This window comes from Epinephelus moara, chromosome 24 (genome assembly GCF_006386435.1).
Source record: "Epinephelus moara isolate mb chromosome 24, YSFRI_EMoa_1.0, whole genome shotgun sequence".
Lineage (NCBI taxonomy): Eukaryota > Metazoa > Chordata > Actinopteri > Perciformes > Serranidae > Epinephelus > Epinephelus moara.
In genome coordinates this window covers 10,108,409-10,125,583 of record NC_065529.1, presented here as the reverse complement: position 1 = coordinate 10,125,583, position 17,175 = coordinate 10,108,409, and the positions used below count along the sequence as shown (strand labels likewise).

The window sequence follows — 17,175 nt, the reverse complement described above, 5'->3', positions numbered from 1 at the left end:
GGGGGGGGGGCTGTATTTTTGTTGTTAAAATATTATGTTTCAACCAAGTACTGTTTGGTTTTGACACTTTTCTAGCTTGTTTAAAAAGGACATACAGTAAGAAAAAAAAAAAAAAATCTCTCAAATTTTAGGGGTGCTGCGATTCAATTTAAGAGTGCTTCAGCACCCCCAAAAATGGGCTAGAAACGCCTATGGTCTTGCCCCACCCACAGGTGTCTATAAATGGCCAGTGAATCAATATTCATTAAGAAACTGCATGAAGAAGAGCATGGCAAATGTAGCAAGAAAAGGTAAAAAACGAAACTTCACACAGAGAGAAGCTGAAGGTCTTGTTGGGGAGGTTGATAGCAGAAAGACAATGTTGTTTAGTGGACTCAGTATGGGCATTACTAAAGCTAAAAATTCAGTGGAGTGGCAGCTGATGGCAGATGCTGTAAATGCTGCGGCCTCAGACTGTTTCAGAAGTCAAGAAGATGTGGTCTGGTACTTAGGTGTTAAGGCTATTTGCGGTGATTTATTTCAACATAAAACCGAGGGATGTTTCCAGCTGACTGTCATTTGCCATTTTCAGTGACTATCTGAAATAAACACTCTAAATCTGATTTTCTTGACTCGACTGATTTCTTAAAAATATGCTTTGTTTTCATAAACGATGCATCAAATGACCGGGCGTAGGGCTTGGGGTCAGGGCATTGGCAGGTTTTTCAGCTGTGCCACAATTTGCAGCACAGCACCACCACAGCTTGGTTCCTGCTTGGTGCTTCTTTGTAACGCCTGGCCCGACGCAGCGCTGAGATCCAGCAGCACTGCACAGTCGGAGTTGGCTCATAAGCCACTCATCATCATTGGCCAGTAGGTCTTGCTGGTCCCTGAGGATGATGAAGATGATGGTCCCTGAGTTTCCCATCCACGACATCCTCTAACAGTGACAAATAAGCCATTGTGCATCTATACGCACTGTGATCGCTGCCTTTTATACCCACCCATCAACAGATTGATTGTATGTGAAATGGAATTCCCTGATTGTAATTGAGGGGCAATTCTGGCCAACGTACACGTGAGATAAATAATGTCATTTGTTTACCTTTTTTTCCTAACAGGCTGTTTAAAAAAAGCTGTCATTACTTTGGGTAAGTGCAAAATGGCAGTGTGCGATTTGAGACAACACTACCCTGTTGAAATTACTGCAACATGCAAGAAGTTGGAAAATGGGAGTTGATAAATGACATCAGTGTCACATATGCCATGGATAAAAGAGAGGGGGTATAAGGGGGGTCAATGGTGACATTAAAACTTATGGCAGTGCCTTTGTTTCCAGCAGGATACCAGAGTAAGTGCTGGGAGCAGGTGAGGCAGTGGATCTAGAATTTAAATCATAGCACTTTGCTGCCTCTTTGCTGCAGCCCTCCTCTTTTGTCTCTCTAGCAGTGGATGGAAGCAGGTTAACTGCTTTGTCTCTGTATATCAGTGAAGAGCTTTTTCTCCTACACAGCACAGACACAAAGGCTGCACTGCTGTCTCCACCAAGGCTGCCACCACACACCCATGACTCTGTGAGGTGTTTGCCAAAACTGAGAAGAAAGAGCTGCATCTTTGTCGCATGCAGTCCAACTGTTGACAGATATTCTGCTGGCATGGGATTATCATTATTTTATCATTTTACTATATAATGACGAAAACTGTCTGTCTGTGTGTGGGTATGTCTGTTCCACGTTTTTCTCCTCACTGACTTGGTCAATCCATGTGAAATTTGGCACAGTGGTAGAGGGTCATGGGAGGATGCGAATGAAGCAATATTACATCAATTGGCCAAAGGGGGCGCTATAGCAACTGATTGAAATTGCAAACTTTGAATGGGCATATCTCATGCCCTGTATGTCGTAGAGACATGAAACTTTGCACAGAGATGCCTCTCCTCACGAAGAACAAATTTGCCGCAAGAACCCATAACTTCCGGTTATATAGATTTTCCGCCATTTTGAATTTTTTGAAAAACACTTAAAATCAATCTCTTCCTAGGAAGTTTGACCGATCTGCGTGAAACCCGGTGAACATAATCTAGGGACCAATATCTAAAGTTCCCTCTTGGCAAAAGTTGGAAAACTTACTAAAACTGAGCTTCTATAAGGCAATGAATATTGCGGAGGGCGTGGCTCATCACATAAAGGTGTATAACATCTCAAGGGTTTCACCGATCACCACGCAACTTTGTAGGCATATGACCACACATAATCTGAGGGGACCCCTCCATTATTGACCCCATCAAACAAAATGGGGGCGCTAGAGAGCTAATTACTTATCTTGGCCTAACCGCCATAACGATTTTTACTAAACTTGGTAGATATGTAGAACAGGACGACTCAAGGTGACTGGAGAAATTTAACTCTAATTGGCAACTGGGTGGCGCTATAACAACAGAAAAATGCTTAAAAATGGCTAAAATACGACAGATCGCTGTGGCTCCCCCTGTGGCCCAATGCTTTTTGTTTTTTGTTTTTCTAATTTTTGGTATGACTAAGTCATGATATGGTATACTGTACTCAATGGGTATGGACTAGTTCTTTACTGTTAATGAATGTCTTAGTCACTTCAGTATTGTCTCACCTCTATGAAGTATCCCATCTAACTAATCCTGGTCTTAATTGTGCACCAATATTTTCATATTTACAATAGCTGTGATCAGTTTTTATTGGAGGAAATTTTCTTTTTCATATGCTTTCACGCTTATCATACACTGCTCACTTTATAGATATTTTAGAAAAACTATAACATTAAATATATAGAAAGCAGAACAATGCATCCAGGAGAGTTTGCTACTTATGGAGAGGACAAGGTTCTATGGCCTGTGTAGTTCAGTTTTGTGCAATTCACATTAATAAAAAAATCTTGTATTGTCAGAGGTTTTGCTCACAAAGTGTCTGTGTGCAGTGAAGTTTATAATGGTCATTAGTTTTAAGATTTGAAATTTGCATGATGTACACTGTAAAATTTTTGACTGTACATTTACAGTAAATTACTATCTAATAGTTGCATTACTTTCACAATAAATTACTGTATCATTTTTACAATAAATTATTGTGAAATGGCAGCAGTATACTAAGATCCCACAGTAGTTATGCCTACATATTACTATGATTTAGCAGTATACTCTTGTAAAATTATTATATTTAATTATAACCTCACACTTAAGCCACATTACTGTGATATAATGGTATGTTCCTATTAAGTTACTGTATTTAACTGTATCTTCACAGTTTATGTACATTGGATTACTGTGATTTAGCAGTAGGCCCCTGTAAATTTACTGTATTTCACTGTAATCTCACAGTTAAACTCCATATATTACTGTGATTTAGCAGTGTACTTCTAAAGTAGTGTAAATATATGCTAAAGTATAGTAAAATTACTATATTTACCTACATGAATTTCCCAATAAAATTTTGAATACAGTTAAATATCACAGTTGTAACCTTTAAGGTGATAATAATGTAATATATTGTGAAATATTACAGTTGAATATTGTAACTTTCTGGAAGTAATTTGCAGTGTAAGTGATTCACCTCAGTGAATAGCGTGCTGTTTATACTTCATTTGTAGAAGAAAATAAATTTTAAAATCCTTAACATAGTGGCTTTAGAGGCCTTGACACAGCAAGCCGACGGTCGTCTGACGTCAGTGTTGGGCTGTGTGTGAGCGTCTGTCGCCCTAGTCAGTTTTGAGTATCCTGCATTAATGCTCCCCTCTACTTTTTTTTTTCTGCCCAACTCAGCATGTTGAATCGGCGATGGCGGTGCCTGTCAGTAAATGAAATCCCTCCGACTGGCAGTTCAGCTCAGTGCAGGAGAAAAGAGACAGAGGTGAGGAAAGTAAACAAAGAGCTAAAGTCAAGAGGTAGTAAGACTAAAACAAACTTGTTAAGGTATGATATTCTTCTTTAGCCATTGAGCTCTAAAGCAAAACCTTTTCTGGATGGTTTCTATTATTGTTTACTGGCACATGGTAAATATGCTCTGTTCTTTCAACACTGGATTGTGCTGTTAATGTGTTAACTGGCTAACTAGTATCAAGACGGTCTTCTGTTCCTCAGGTCGAAATGACAGTGGCCTTGAGAGCTCAATGCATGGCAACATATGAAAACATGAGCAAACAGACAAATCACATGCAAATTAAGAAACACAGGGGACACAGGGGACATGGGACACAAAAAAAATGAAATGCATCAAACACTTGTTAATTAAATTCTAAAATGAGGTAAAAAGGTTAATTTAGCTAATACCATTCTGGTTGTTTGATTCCTATATGACTTGACGTATTGGTTGAATACACCTAGCATTAGACTTTTACTAATAAGGCTACTAAAATGTTCATCAGTTGTGTTGTAACCAGGGCTGGACAAGCCATCTGACAGAGTGGGCACTTTCCCAATGGGCCAATGTGCCTTTTGGGTTGACACAACTTTTTTTTTTGTCTGATCAGCCCATTGTTTTTTTTTTTTTTCCTTAATTGACACTTGGCTTGCCCAATCACATCTTTCCCCATTTGGGCTCAGTGTTACCTCATTAAACAGCATGGTATAAAGTGGCAAAATGGATAAGACAAAACACAAACGAGGCACAGAGGGCCAAAAAGACAATCCCTGCAGACAGATCAGGCCGGGAGCTCTAAAAATCAGCATAATCGCAGATCCTCGTAAGGTTTCATTCTGCTGTATTTGCTGTGTTTCAGTTTACTTATACAACCTATTGTTCAAAAGCTATACTTCTTGTCATTCAATGGTGTGGACCATTTCAAGTTACAACCACCACAGCAGGTTCAATAAACACTTCTGTCAGACAAACAACAAACAAACAGGTATAACTCGCCTATTATGCATTATTTTAATCCACAGATTGCTAATATTCCAACAAAAACATTCCTCATACACTCCCAAAGGTCCAGACGATCTAAATCCAGCAAGAAAAAAATTGTCCAAAAACATTATTACATCAAAAGATATCCACGGATTGCTGTTGCATCTTTCAAACCTTCTCAACATGCTGTCCATAATAACTTCAGTTTGCATATAAATATTGCCAATAGCTCGGTATCAATAAGTTGGTGGCTGAACTCTAAGCTTTTAATTGACACCTCACTTGAGTCAGTAGGCGTTTCCATACTGACAGTCTAGGCTTCAATAGCCAACAAGGGCCTGTGTTGAAAGGAAGGGCCTGCCTCCCTTCCTTAGGTTACAGAGCCAATCAATAGCCAGCGATTGGCCCAGTGGCTTCTGTGTCTTGTAGTCAATGACACCCCTCACCTCCACAGGAGGTTTGAATTCCTTGGCACCATAGACTGTTATAAATGTACTGAAATGATAAATAAATGGCTCTTATGTTGTCTTAAAAAACAGTCTTACTTATTAGATGATGTTTTCTAGATGTGTTTTATACACAGTAAGCTCCTAAAGAGATATTTCTGTCTTTGCTGACTTGTTTTTCATTCATAATCACACCTTCAGGACATTGTTTTACCCCAACTTTTGAAAGCCCCTGGACAAACCTTAGAAAAACATGTGTAAAATGTTTATTTTCTGTGATATTGTTATCTACTTTGAATTCTGACTATGTGAGTTTTCATGCTATGGCCCCATTGTGTTTTCCAGCTAATATCTCCAATTCTAGTCATCTACATCATCTTTTTTCAAGAAAATATTCAGTCGAAAAAGAAAAAAAAAAGCTTTTATTTCAGTGTTTTGAGTTTACTTTGGGTATGCCTTGGATAGGAGTTTTAGGTGAATTTAGGTGAATTTCACAGGAATGGTAAGTCAGAAGTCAAAATTTGTGGCACTGACCTGAAACAGTATCAAAACTGGACACAAAATCAAGGCTAAAATCAAATTATCTTTGTGTGCATGATGCAATAAATCAGCATGAAACAACTTTTAAGTTAGGCAGAATCGACTAGATACAGGATAATGAATAGAGTAATACATGTGTCATGTACAACACAGTGACACTCCCTCTGTAATCACACTGGATGACTCTGCACAGCATGCTGCCTTTGAGAAATGGAATCACTCTGGCAACGACCAGGGTTTAAACTAGACCATCCAATATCTACTCAGCCTGTGTGCTACAAAAAGATTCTTTCAGTTAGTCACTTCTGATGACCTGTCAAATTAAGAGCACTTTAATTCACCTTCTTCAATACCTGAGGAATCTGTTGTTGGGGAAATGAAGTTGTCCGTCTGAGCATTTTCTGGCATCTTTGGAGCACAGTCGACTTTCCAGAGAACTTGTCTGTACTGCACTATTTTGCACTGACCCAGCAAACCACTGATGGGACCTATCTTTTATAGATCACTGAGCTTACAGCTGAGCTCATGCCAGCATTTAAAATAGTCACAAACATCACATGATTTGCTCGCCAGTGAAGGGAAAGACAAGACAGGAAAAACAGCATTCATGAATGATTCCTGAATTTTGAATTATCTGAGCGTGAAGAGAAGCTCTCTGGAACAATGTATCCTATAACTCAGTCAATAAGATCATGTTTCTCTATGCTGCATTTACAAAAAAAAAAAAAGAAGAAGAGAAAAAGCATGTGTTGTTTTGCTTCCTTGTAATCTATGGAGTACTTGAGCATACGTCTAATGCAGAAAGTGGGTTTTTTTCCCAGAGTGAGAGGAATGTTGTTAAAAATCATGAACAAATGTGACAACATTTCTCAGAATGTTTGTGTTTTCAGACGAGGAGCGTAAGACTAATACACTGTAAGTGTGTTCTCAGTTTCACACCTCTGAGCTACTGCTGATACTCCATGTGTCGATGGGAAACACCAGCAGGCCTGTGGATGCTGGGAACACGGAGCGGAAAAGGAAGGTGTCGGGAAATGACACAGGGGAATAATAAAGAGGAGGAAGCCTATCTGAAATCTTCCCACATATTATGTCAGCTTCCTCCAGAAAAAGTAAAATGTGACCTTTGTGGCTGCAGGAGAGAAAACTCAAAGCTGTGCTAACAGGCATTAGCTAACTGCCACAGAGACTTTGGTAACTCCAGCGATCATTTCATTGTGGCATTATTGTTATCTGCATCCTCTGACACAAACATGCAATTTGCTACAGTTATGGCTTCAGAACATTGATTTAATAAAATAAAATTATGATTAAATAACTTTTGTCAGTTTATCAATAGGTTCTATTATTTCATGGTAAATTCAACAATGAATCCTACCATGCTATTGCCTAAAGAGACCAAATGTTGTACATTTTGCTCTGTTGCCCTACTATTTAATTCAGAGTATTAAAGACCACATATAGTTAGCATTTTTGGGGATTGTTGTTTGCAATTAGTGCTGCCTAGATTATTATGGTATGGATTCAAATGTGTGCCTGTGGAGTGGCCGAATGGGGTGGTGGTCACCATTTTCAGAAAAGGGGACAGGAGGGTGTGCTCCAATTATTGGGGTATCACATTGCTCAGCCTCCCTAGGAAAGTTTACTCCAGGGTGCTGGAAAGGAGGCTCTGACCGACTATCATACCTCGGTTTCAGGAGGAGCAATGCGGCTTTTGTCCTGGCTGTGGAACAGTGGACCAGCTCTTTACCCTTGCAGGGCTGCTGGAGGGATCATGGGAACTAGCTCATCAAGTCTACATGTGCTTTGTGGACTTGGAGAAAGCTTACGACCGTGTCTCTCAGGGAGTCTTGTGGGATGTACTGTGGGATTACAGGGTACTGAGGTCCTTGATACGAGCCATCGGTTCACTGTATGACCAAAGTGAGAGCTGCATCCACATACTCTGCGTAAAATCAAACACTCTCTCAGTGGGTGTTGGCCTCTGCCAGGGTTGTCCCTTGATATGATCCTGTTTGTGATATTCATGGACAGGATCTTAAGGTGCAGGCGGGGATGAGGGGTTCGTTTTGGGGACCTCAGAATTGCGTCTGTGCTTTTTGCAAACAATGTTGTTCTGTTGGCTTCATCATGCTGTGACCTCCAGCATTCACTGGGGTGGTTTGTAGCCAAGCATAAAGCGGTCCGGATGAGAGTCAGCACCTCCAAATCTGAGGCCATGGTTCTCTGCCGGAAAACGGTGGATTGCCCTGTCTGGGTTGGGAGAGAGTTACTGCCTCAAGTTAGGGAGTTCAAGTATCCCGGGATCTTGTTAATGAGTGAGGGTAAAATGGAGCATGAGCCAGATAGGCAGTTTGGTGCGCCATCTGCAGTGACGTGGGCACTGCACCAGACCGTCATGGTGAAGAGGGAGCTCAGTCAGAGTGCGAATTTCTGGTCCTTCTACGTTCCAACCCTCAGCTATGGTCATGAGCTCTGGGTAGTGACCAAAACAGTGAGATCACAGGTACAAACGGCTGAAATGAGTTTTCCTCTGTGGGGTGGCTGGGCTCAGTCTTAGAGAGGGTGAGGAGCATGGACATCCGGAGTGAGCTTGGAGTAGAGCCACTGCTCCTTTGCGTTGAAAGGAGTCAGTTAAGGTGGTTTGGGCATCTGATTAGGATACCCTCCTGGGTGCCTCCCATTAGGGTGTTCTTGGAACGTCCCACTGATAGGAGGCCCTGGGTAGACCCAAAACACGCTGGAGGAATTATAAATCTCATCTGGCCTGGGAACGCCTTGGCGTCCCCCAGGAGGAGCTGCAAAGCATTGCTGGAGAGAGTAATGTCTGGGGTGCTTTGCTTGGTCTGCTGCCCCTGTGACCTGGCCTCAGATAAGCAGATGAACATGGATTCAAATGTAGCAGATTTGTCAGCTAAACATTCATTCTGTGAACTTAACTCCAGCAGTGTATAACCAGAGCAGGTTTCAAGATAAGAAATGCTGTTACGCCAAAGTCCTACCCTACCTATGTTACGTAACTTAAAAACGGTAGCATCAGTATGTCATCAATAATGATATCAGAATCGGCACTATGAATAAATAATACATACATTAAAAAGTATGCTGTTCCATGTCTCCATCTGCTGGTGGGCCACCATGATAAGACTGCATGTACAATATGATGTCAATTCCACTACAGGAGAGACTTGATAATCACTAAAATTAGGTGGGAAAAAAGTGGATATATCGATAATAGTATCAGTTATCGGCCAAATTAGTTGTTACATATCGGCATATCGGATATCTGCAGAAGTCCAATATCATGTATCCCTGAGGTAAAGATTCTTTACCTAAAAATTTTTTCTAGCCTAAAGCCCAATGTACACTGTGCGATTTTGGGCTGTCCCACACGAAAGATGACCAACATGAAAGAAGCTTAGCAATATCTTTGGTCATGGCTCTTAAACAGTGGTGCTACGTCACACAGTGAGAGAGATTCAAGAATGGCCGTTATCATGGTCTTGCGATCAAAGACAGCCTGGGATAAATTTCTGACACGGTCAGAATTTCTGACAGTGTCAGAAACTTGGCATGGCCATCTCACTGTGTGACTGCTGTTCTGACCTATGTCTACCAGCCATCCAATAGAAATGCAGCATAACATGACACACTGGCACTAAACCCAAACAAACAGACAGATAGCAGCTTGCCATGAGGCAAATCGTGCCAAAGGGGGAAAACTTGTGGAGTTCTGGCAGCAGAAGCCTCACCAGTATAATGTGTCCTCCAGCGCTTACCATGATCACGTAAAGAAGGACGAAGCATTGAAGGAAATAGCGGTGGAGTTGCAGCTGCCAGGTGAGCAACCGAGTAGCTAGCAAACACACACAGACACATCGCAGTATATAGTGCAAAACTTTAGGTTTACACTGCTTCATAGTTAGAGAAGTAATAACCTGTGCAGCATCCTTGCACACTCTGTATGGGAAGCTATTGCATCGTATGTTGTGGCCTGCGATTCAGTAGGCACTGTCATTGTACAGTCTGCATGAATAAAACTTGATGACATACCCACATGTGGAACATGTGCCACAAGTTCTGCGCTTTGTGTACCCATCATCTACCCAACTCCCTTCAAGTGTTGTGCAGTATGAGTCTAAAACATAGTCCTTCCTGGACTCAATAAACATCACCGTAAAACAAATAAGCAATTATCTTTCATTCAAAAGTATTTGAGAAAATCTGGGAGGCTTTGTATTTACAGCATGATGGCAGATTGCTTTACAACACAAGCTGAAAATATTTTTATATTAAAGTGAATATGCAAATGTACACCAACACCGCCACTGAGATTATAATCAGCTAAGATGTTCACTTGTTTACTCATTAAGACAAAAGAAAAGAAGACAATTAAGGGAGGACAAGTAAAATTATCCAAGTGAAAGGAGTTTATGGTAAATATGATCTTAAAAGCTTGAGGACCACAAAAAAGAGCTGTAACCACTCTAACTAAAGCTTCTGCTTTTTAATCTGACATGAAGCTCCAACTCCCTTTACATTTTAACAGTATTCCATATGCATTGCCTCTTCATGGCCTTGGCTCCTTCAAGAGGAGATGCTGAGTCTGTTTTTACTGACCACCACGGAGCCTGCTGGGAAACGCCCCAGACAGGAAGCTCTCCTACATAATGAAGCCTAATGGCCCAAGACACACCTGATGACAAGACATGCTGCAGTACACAGGACCTCTGGACCTCAGTTCATTACAGCCAGTAAGTGGTAGACAACAGGCACAGGCACTGAGAAGCACAGGGAGAGGACAGAGATAACCTGGGAACATCCTGATTGATTCTTAATAAGAGTTTAGCATTTTGTTTTGTGATTAATAATGTTTAATAGAAAGAACATCACACACACACACACACACACACACACTCACTCACACACACACACACACACACACACACACACACACACACACACACACACAAAACCTACTGTTCACTGGCCTTAGTTTTTGCTGGTTATTTTTTATAAGGAGTGATAGGCACTATGGTTGAGCAAAAACTGAATTCACAGGTGTGCACTTACTATGAGTCCCTCTTAGTATCAGGCCCATATAAATGGGTTTCTGAGCAACACCATCAGTGAGATGTGTAACAAAGGATGCTCCATAATAAAAGGTAACGCATCACAAGTAATAGGGATAGGTCTCGAACAAAGAGAATTCTCTCCAGATTTTTCCATCTGAAAAATGTCGTTTTAGTGTCAGAATGTTGAGATATGTGCCTTGTGAAAAATTGGTCCGTTATTTACTTCAGTGACCTTGGGTGGAATGAATCAGTCATAATCTGTGCACACATTCACTTCTCCCATTTTCACGCTCACTTCTCCCACTTCCCTCGTGGGGAAACCCATGTCACACAGATCCAGGAAATGACTCTAAAGTGAGCCGTCTCAGTTTATCAATTGTTTCTATAATCTATAGAAGGCCTATTCAATTAGAGGCCCACAGGCCACATGAGGCTCAGAAGCAACCTCTGAGTGGCCTGGGCAGGGATTGGTACTGAGACTCGGTATTAAACGGCCGGAAGCAAATTTAATCAAGACCGTAATAAAAGTGAGCTCGAACATTATTGGCTTTTATCGTTACCTTTTAAAGTTTTGGTTTCATGTATCATCAGCCTGCAGCCTCTCTCCTGCTCTCTGCATTTCGGGTCCACCTCCTCCTTACAGCACACACACACACACACACTCAGACACACAAACACAACAGAGTGAAGTCAGACAACAGTAGAGGGGCCGCTGTGCATATGAAGGGAATGTAACTTCAAGATTACTCTAGTTGATGACAACTACGCTTGTTACTGTAAGTAAGTGCAATAAAACCTCTGCCAGTAAAAAGCTATTATGATTGCGGTTTCCACAAGCACATCACGCTAGCAGGGCTAACTAAAATGAAAACTGTCTGTATGTAGTCTAACATTTTATCTTAAGATAAGATAAGATAAGATAAGATAAATCTTTATTGTGTCTTTATGTATCCTCTGACTGAAACCTTATGTAATAAATTGAACTATTTTTATTTACTTGTTTATTTGTTTGTTTGTCCGATTATTCTGTTTTATGTTTTGTTGTGTTTGTTTTGCTTTGTTTTTTGTTTTGTTTTGTTTTTCCTATTTTGTTTGATAGTTGTTGTTGTTTTTTATTATGTTATAAAATCTTCAAAAAATGCAAATAAAAAAAAGAAGAGGGTCATATATATATATGTGTGTGTGTGTGTGTGTGTGTATATATATGCTAACAAAAAAGTGGATAGGAGGAAGCTCGCTGCTGAAAATGTGGCCCATCGACATTTTCTGGTTTTAAAATCCAGCCCTGTCATTTGTTCCTACCCTCTAATATGACCCACTAAGTAAGCGCCCCTACCATTTAGGTTAGGTTTATAAAAAGAATCATAATTGGTCATTGGCCTGTTACAGTACGTTCTTCAAGTATCGCTACGTACTGAACCGCTGTTGGGCAAGTTCTTGTCAAAATGTAATTCATTACATATTACTTGTTAACTTCATTTTAAAGCGATAAGTTACTTAAGATTACTTTCTGTTTACAGTAATGTGTTACTGATTACACTTTCACGTTACTTTCACCAAAATGATCTCAGAAGTATGACTAAGCATGAATGGAAAAACATCCAACATACTGTGGCTGCTGTGGCTCAGCAGGTCGTCCACCAATCAGACGATCAGCGGTTCGATCCTCGGCTCCTCCAGTCTGCATGTCGAAGTATCAGGTGGCACCTTGTATGGTAGCCTCGGCCACCAGTGTATGAATGTGTGTGTGTGAATGTAGTGTAAAAAACTTTGAGTGGGCGGATAACTAGAAAGGTGCTATACAAATGCAGGTCCATACTAATGTGCAGTTGACAGGAAAGGCTATTAACATGCCAAGGTACAGTGAGGCGTGAGTGCTGATCTCTGGTACCCTTCTATAACATAGCCTATAATGACATTACAAGACACAAAAACCTTTCAGGACATTTGTTCCTGGTGGAAGTGGTGTGGTGTGGATGAATGACAAAATTAAGACAATAAGATTATTTCTGGTAGTAACGCATTGTACGACATTGTAAATGTAATAATACAACCTGAAATCTTATTGGTAATTCCTTACTTTACAGCTAAAAAGTAATATATTATTGTCACACGTTACAAAAATAAGGCATTATCCTCCCACACTGTACTCAACGTAGTGTGACAATGTGATGTGACAGCATGATGGGGCAACATGACGGAACAACATGACGTGACGATATGACTTAATGGCATAATGTGATGTGACGACATGATGTGACAACATAATGTGACATGATGAAATAACGTGACAACATGATGTGGTGAGGTGGCGTGACACCGTGACGTCATGACATAACACGATGACGTGACATGACCTGACAACATAACGTGACGTGACATGACGTAATGCTAACTGCTAATGTGACTTTTAACCTTTTCTGCTAATGTTAGGTGGTGAGAGGGGGCTTCTGTGCTTTAACCTATGTTGCTGGTTAATGTTTTAAGACACTAAAGATCTGTCACTGCCTGTGAAACTAAGTTTGTGTAAAGTCTGGGTTAGCATTATTCAATGTATTCTCATACAACGGTTTGTATGGTATCCTATGAAAAAAGCATGCACAACAGTTTGTATGATATTTTAAGAATTTGCCCCCATGAATGATGTTATGTCCTTAACGTACAGTTACATAATTAAGGTAAAATTACAGAGGTTAGGTTTAGGCAATAAAAGTAGCTGTGGTTAGGGTTAGGAAGTGAGAACATACCTTAAAATGACTGAAAGTCCACACGGATCAGAACACACGACTCTGGGATAAAGTCCTGTGTGACAGTTTGTTTTTTTGTGACCCATCCCCAACCTGCCTCCTTTCAAGTGCTTGGGACTGCTTCCCTATTTACTGCCATCAGTGCATTGGTCATGTGATTGCAGCCTTTCAAAATACATGGGATATGTACAAATTTGGGTGCATTGCTTTTTGTAGGAAAACACCTGAACAATTGTGAGAACAGCCTGCATTATTGGCTTCTGTTTCTCACTGGGATTCCATATGTCATGTAATCTACACTCACATCCTGCTTTTTCTGAAACAGCAAACCCGTCTATTGGACAACTATCCTTTATTTTTGAGTTCCTTTTTTAAAATAACTTTCACCGTTCCTCTCTTCCACCTCTTAATTTCTTTATCTGTCTATGTGTCTCTTTGCAATGATTTTCTTGCCTCTGTCTCTGAGGACACAGAGAGCCAGAGAGGGCAGGGAAAAGTCAATGATCTCTAAAGGTCCCGGGCTCACACAGTCCATGTTCCTGCTGCTTTGTGGGAGGGAATAATCTAGCCATCAATACCTCCTCCCAGATAATGTCAGCCCTTCCAGACCAATGCACAATTAACCTTCCTCCCACCCCCTCCCTGCACACACACAACTGTGTAACTACCCTGTCAGTGAGAACAGTAGAGTGATGATTTGTGAATGAATCTTGCTGAGTAGAAAGAGAAAACTCAACAAAAAGCAACATCAAACCTCATGTTCAGCATGGTGAAAACCACCTGCCATGAACACTCTGCCCCCTTTTAAACACATTTAAAACCAATTTCATCTGCATCATGTTGAGTTAATTAGTGGTTTGTGTGATTAGGAATCCACCAGGGGATTCTTTGATGTTGACTGGGCTGGCGACTCTTGTAGGCTCCACCTGAACTGATACAATCTGTTCCAACACTCAGTGATGGGAGAACACCAGCCTGGGAATGAACACATATACACAGCTTACTGCTACTACATGAATCTGTCACAACTGAGTGTACACATATAGCATTTTTACACCTATAGAGAGGAAGATGAAAGGTCCAAAGCAAACTAAAGGTTAAAGAAAAATATTATTGACAAAACTAAAAATTCTCATCACTTTGGTCTCATTTAGAAACCTCACTCGGTTCTGCTGTACCTAACACTGATAAAAACTGAGTCTTGCTTTATTCCAATGTCCCTCTCTGATCTGCTCATTTGTGTCTATCTGACAGCTTATTGCACCTCCTAATACAATTACATATGCAATACAGCCTTTACATGGAGTTTGTTCCAGTGTTGCACGGATGAATGAATACGCTGAGTGGGGATACATTACTGGAATACATGTGCAGATCATGCATAATGCAGGCTAATCTGGTAGGCAGATATGGCAACCAAAGTTGAAGCTGTGATCTTTGATGCAATGCTACTGAAGGCATTTCATTATCATAATGCCATACAATTACACCCTGACACATTATTTTAACCAGCTGGACCAAAAAAAAACAGGCAGTGTCACAATGATGGGGGTTTTGGAGAGGACCCAGCCAACAAGCCTTCCAAACCTCTCAAAGAGATGTCTGAAGGCACAGTGAAATAATGACAGATGACTGAGATACTATGTTTTTCAGTTCGGTGAAAACATGCAGGTCACTCTCAAGGGAGGATCCTGAATGCCTCACACGACTTTCTGATACATCAGTGGGGACGTTTCACTCATCTTTGCGTTACTGTTAAGGAATCAGTCCCCTGTTCGCTCCCGCTGCTCTCATCCTGTGGAGGATCTGGAAGGTGGCACTTCTGACAACGAGATAAGGTGTAGCCTAAGGCAAAAGAGGTGAGGTGGGGATACTGATGTTTCGTTCTTTAAAGTCTCCCGCACACCAAAAAGTGTTGGGAGTACCCCCCTGTTCACCCACCCTGCCCACCCCCCCAAAACACGTCAAAGTGTCTTCTGTCCTTACCGCATAGCAGCTGCATCCAGGCGCACGTCTTATAGACCGTGGCGGTGTTGCAGAAGAAGAAGAGGGCGAAGCAGCCGATACAGCCAAGGATGAGCACCATGGACATCAATACGAAGAAGGAGGCCGCCTTGAAGGCTCCCGACGGGATGGAGCTGAAGTCGGAGAAGCTGCCCTGGCACAAGAGCTCCCGGTTGGAGTTCCCGTTGCCCACGCAGTAGTGGAACAAGCCGAAGTAGCCGGCTTGGGGAGTGTTGACGCTGTCGCCGATCCAGTAGGGCTGGATGAAGACCACCACGTTGATGATGGCCAAGCAGATGGTGAATATGGCCCACAGGACCCCGATGGCCCTGGAGTTGCGCATGTAATTGTCATGATAGATTTTGGAGGCTTCTTGCGAAGGCAGCATTTTTCTCTCCCACCCCCCCAACTAACCCCCCCGCACAGCAGCGTCAGCCTGGTGTTCCCTCTTCTCTTGATCTCCTTTTATCCTCCTCTATCCCTAGGTAGAAAAGGTGGAGTGAAATTATATTAAAAAAAAGAAGAAAAAAATTATAAAGAAAACAAACAAATGTCCAAATGTCCAGTGACTGGTCCCCTTCCTCCCTGAACCTCAGTAAACCAGCAGATATTTTTTGGAGAAGTCTCACATCCAAATGCCCCCCACCCCCCTCCTCCCTCCTTCCTCCGCTCAGATCAGTCAATCAATTCTGTGGCGGTGCGTGATTCAGCTGACGGGAAAGCCTCCCCTCTCCTTCGCTCCTCTCAGCGCGTAAAGACACAGCAGAGCCGACAGCCGAGCTCACGGAGCCAAAAACAGCGGCCAGTGATGGACGGGCTGAGCAGCATTGTCTTCTTTCAGCACATCACCTCCGCCTATAACGGTGTGCGCTCTGCTGTGCATTCAGACCCAAAATGTATCACAGAAAATGCGAGATACACCCGTCGAGTTTCCTCGAGATGATGGTGATGATGATGAATCCACGGCAAATGATCCAAAAGAAACAACCGGAGACACTGATGCAGTCTTTGACATGCTTCACTCAGCAATCAAACTTGACAAAAAAGGAAAAAAGTGACACGACCGTAGTTCGAGTATGCATGAAAAATGTATAAAAATATAAATTAGTCCTCCAGCACTGCACACACCGACAACCCCATGACTGTGGTTTTGGATGCTGTGACTCTCACTCACTCTCTGGGTCTCTCCCTCCCTCCGTGCGCGCAGCCGAAGAACGTCGACGACTTGTGGATGACGGCGCGCACACATTTTTGATATTGCAGAAATTTGACCACCCCCCACCCACACACACACACACACACACACACACACACATAAAACTTAGATATCCCCTCCCCGTCTACACACTCACACACACACATAATTTAACGTTTTTTAAACAAGCAGTTTTCAAGAAAGGCATTTGGAGCCACCTTTTGTATCAATAATAATCAGCTCCAGGGAGAACCCTTCCATGAATTAAAGGGGCTCTGTATGAAATACAGAGTGCAGGAGTTGTCCGCACATGGTTCT

The 17,175-nt window shown here is 41.7% G+C and overlaps 1 protein-coding gene across 2 annotated transcripts in view; it reads right to left on the bottom strand.

Moving 5' to 3' along the window:
- lhfpl4a (LHFPL tetraspan subfamily member 4a) overlaps positions 1-16,144 on the bottom strand; it is a 75,884-nt gene extending 59,740 nt beyond the window's left edge. For both annotated transcript variants that reach the window (XM_050036946.1, XM_050036947.1), the window contains exon 1: positions 15,645-16,144. In XM_050036946.1, the coding sequence (XP_049892903.1) occupies positions 15,645-16,050 (406 nt within the window). In that variant the 5' untranslated portion in view covers positions 16,051-16,144. The remainder of the gene's footprint in view (positions 1-15,644) is intronic.
- Between the last annotated feature and the right edge of the window lie 1,031 nt (positions 16,145-17,175).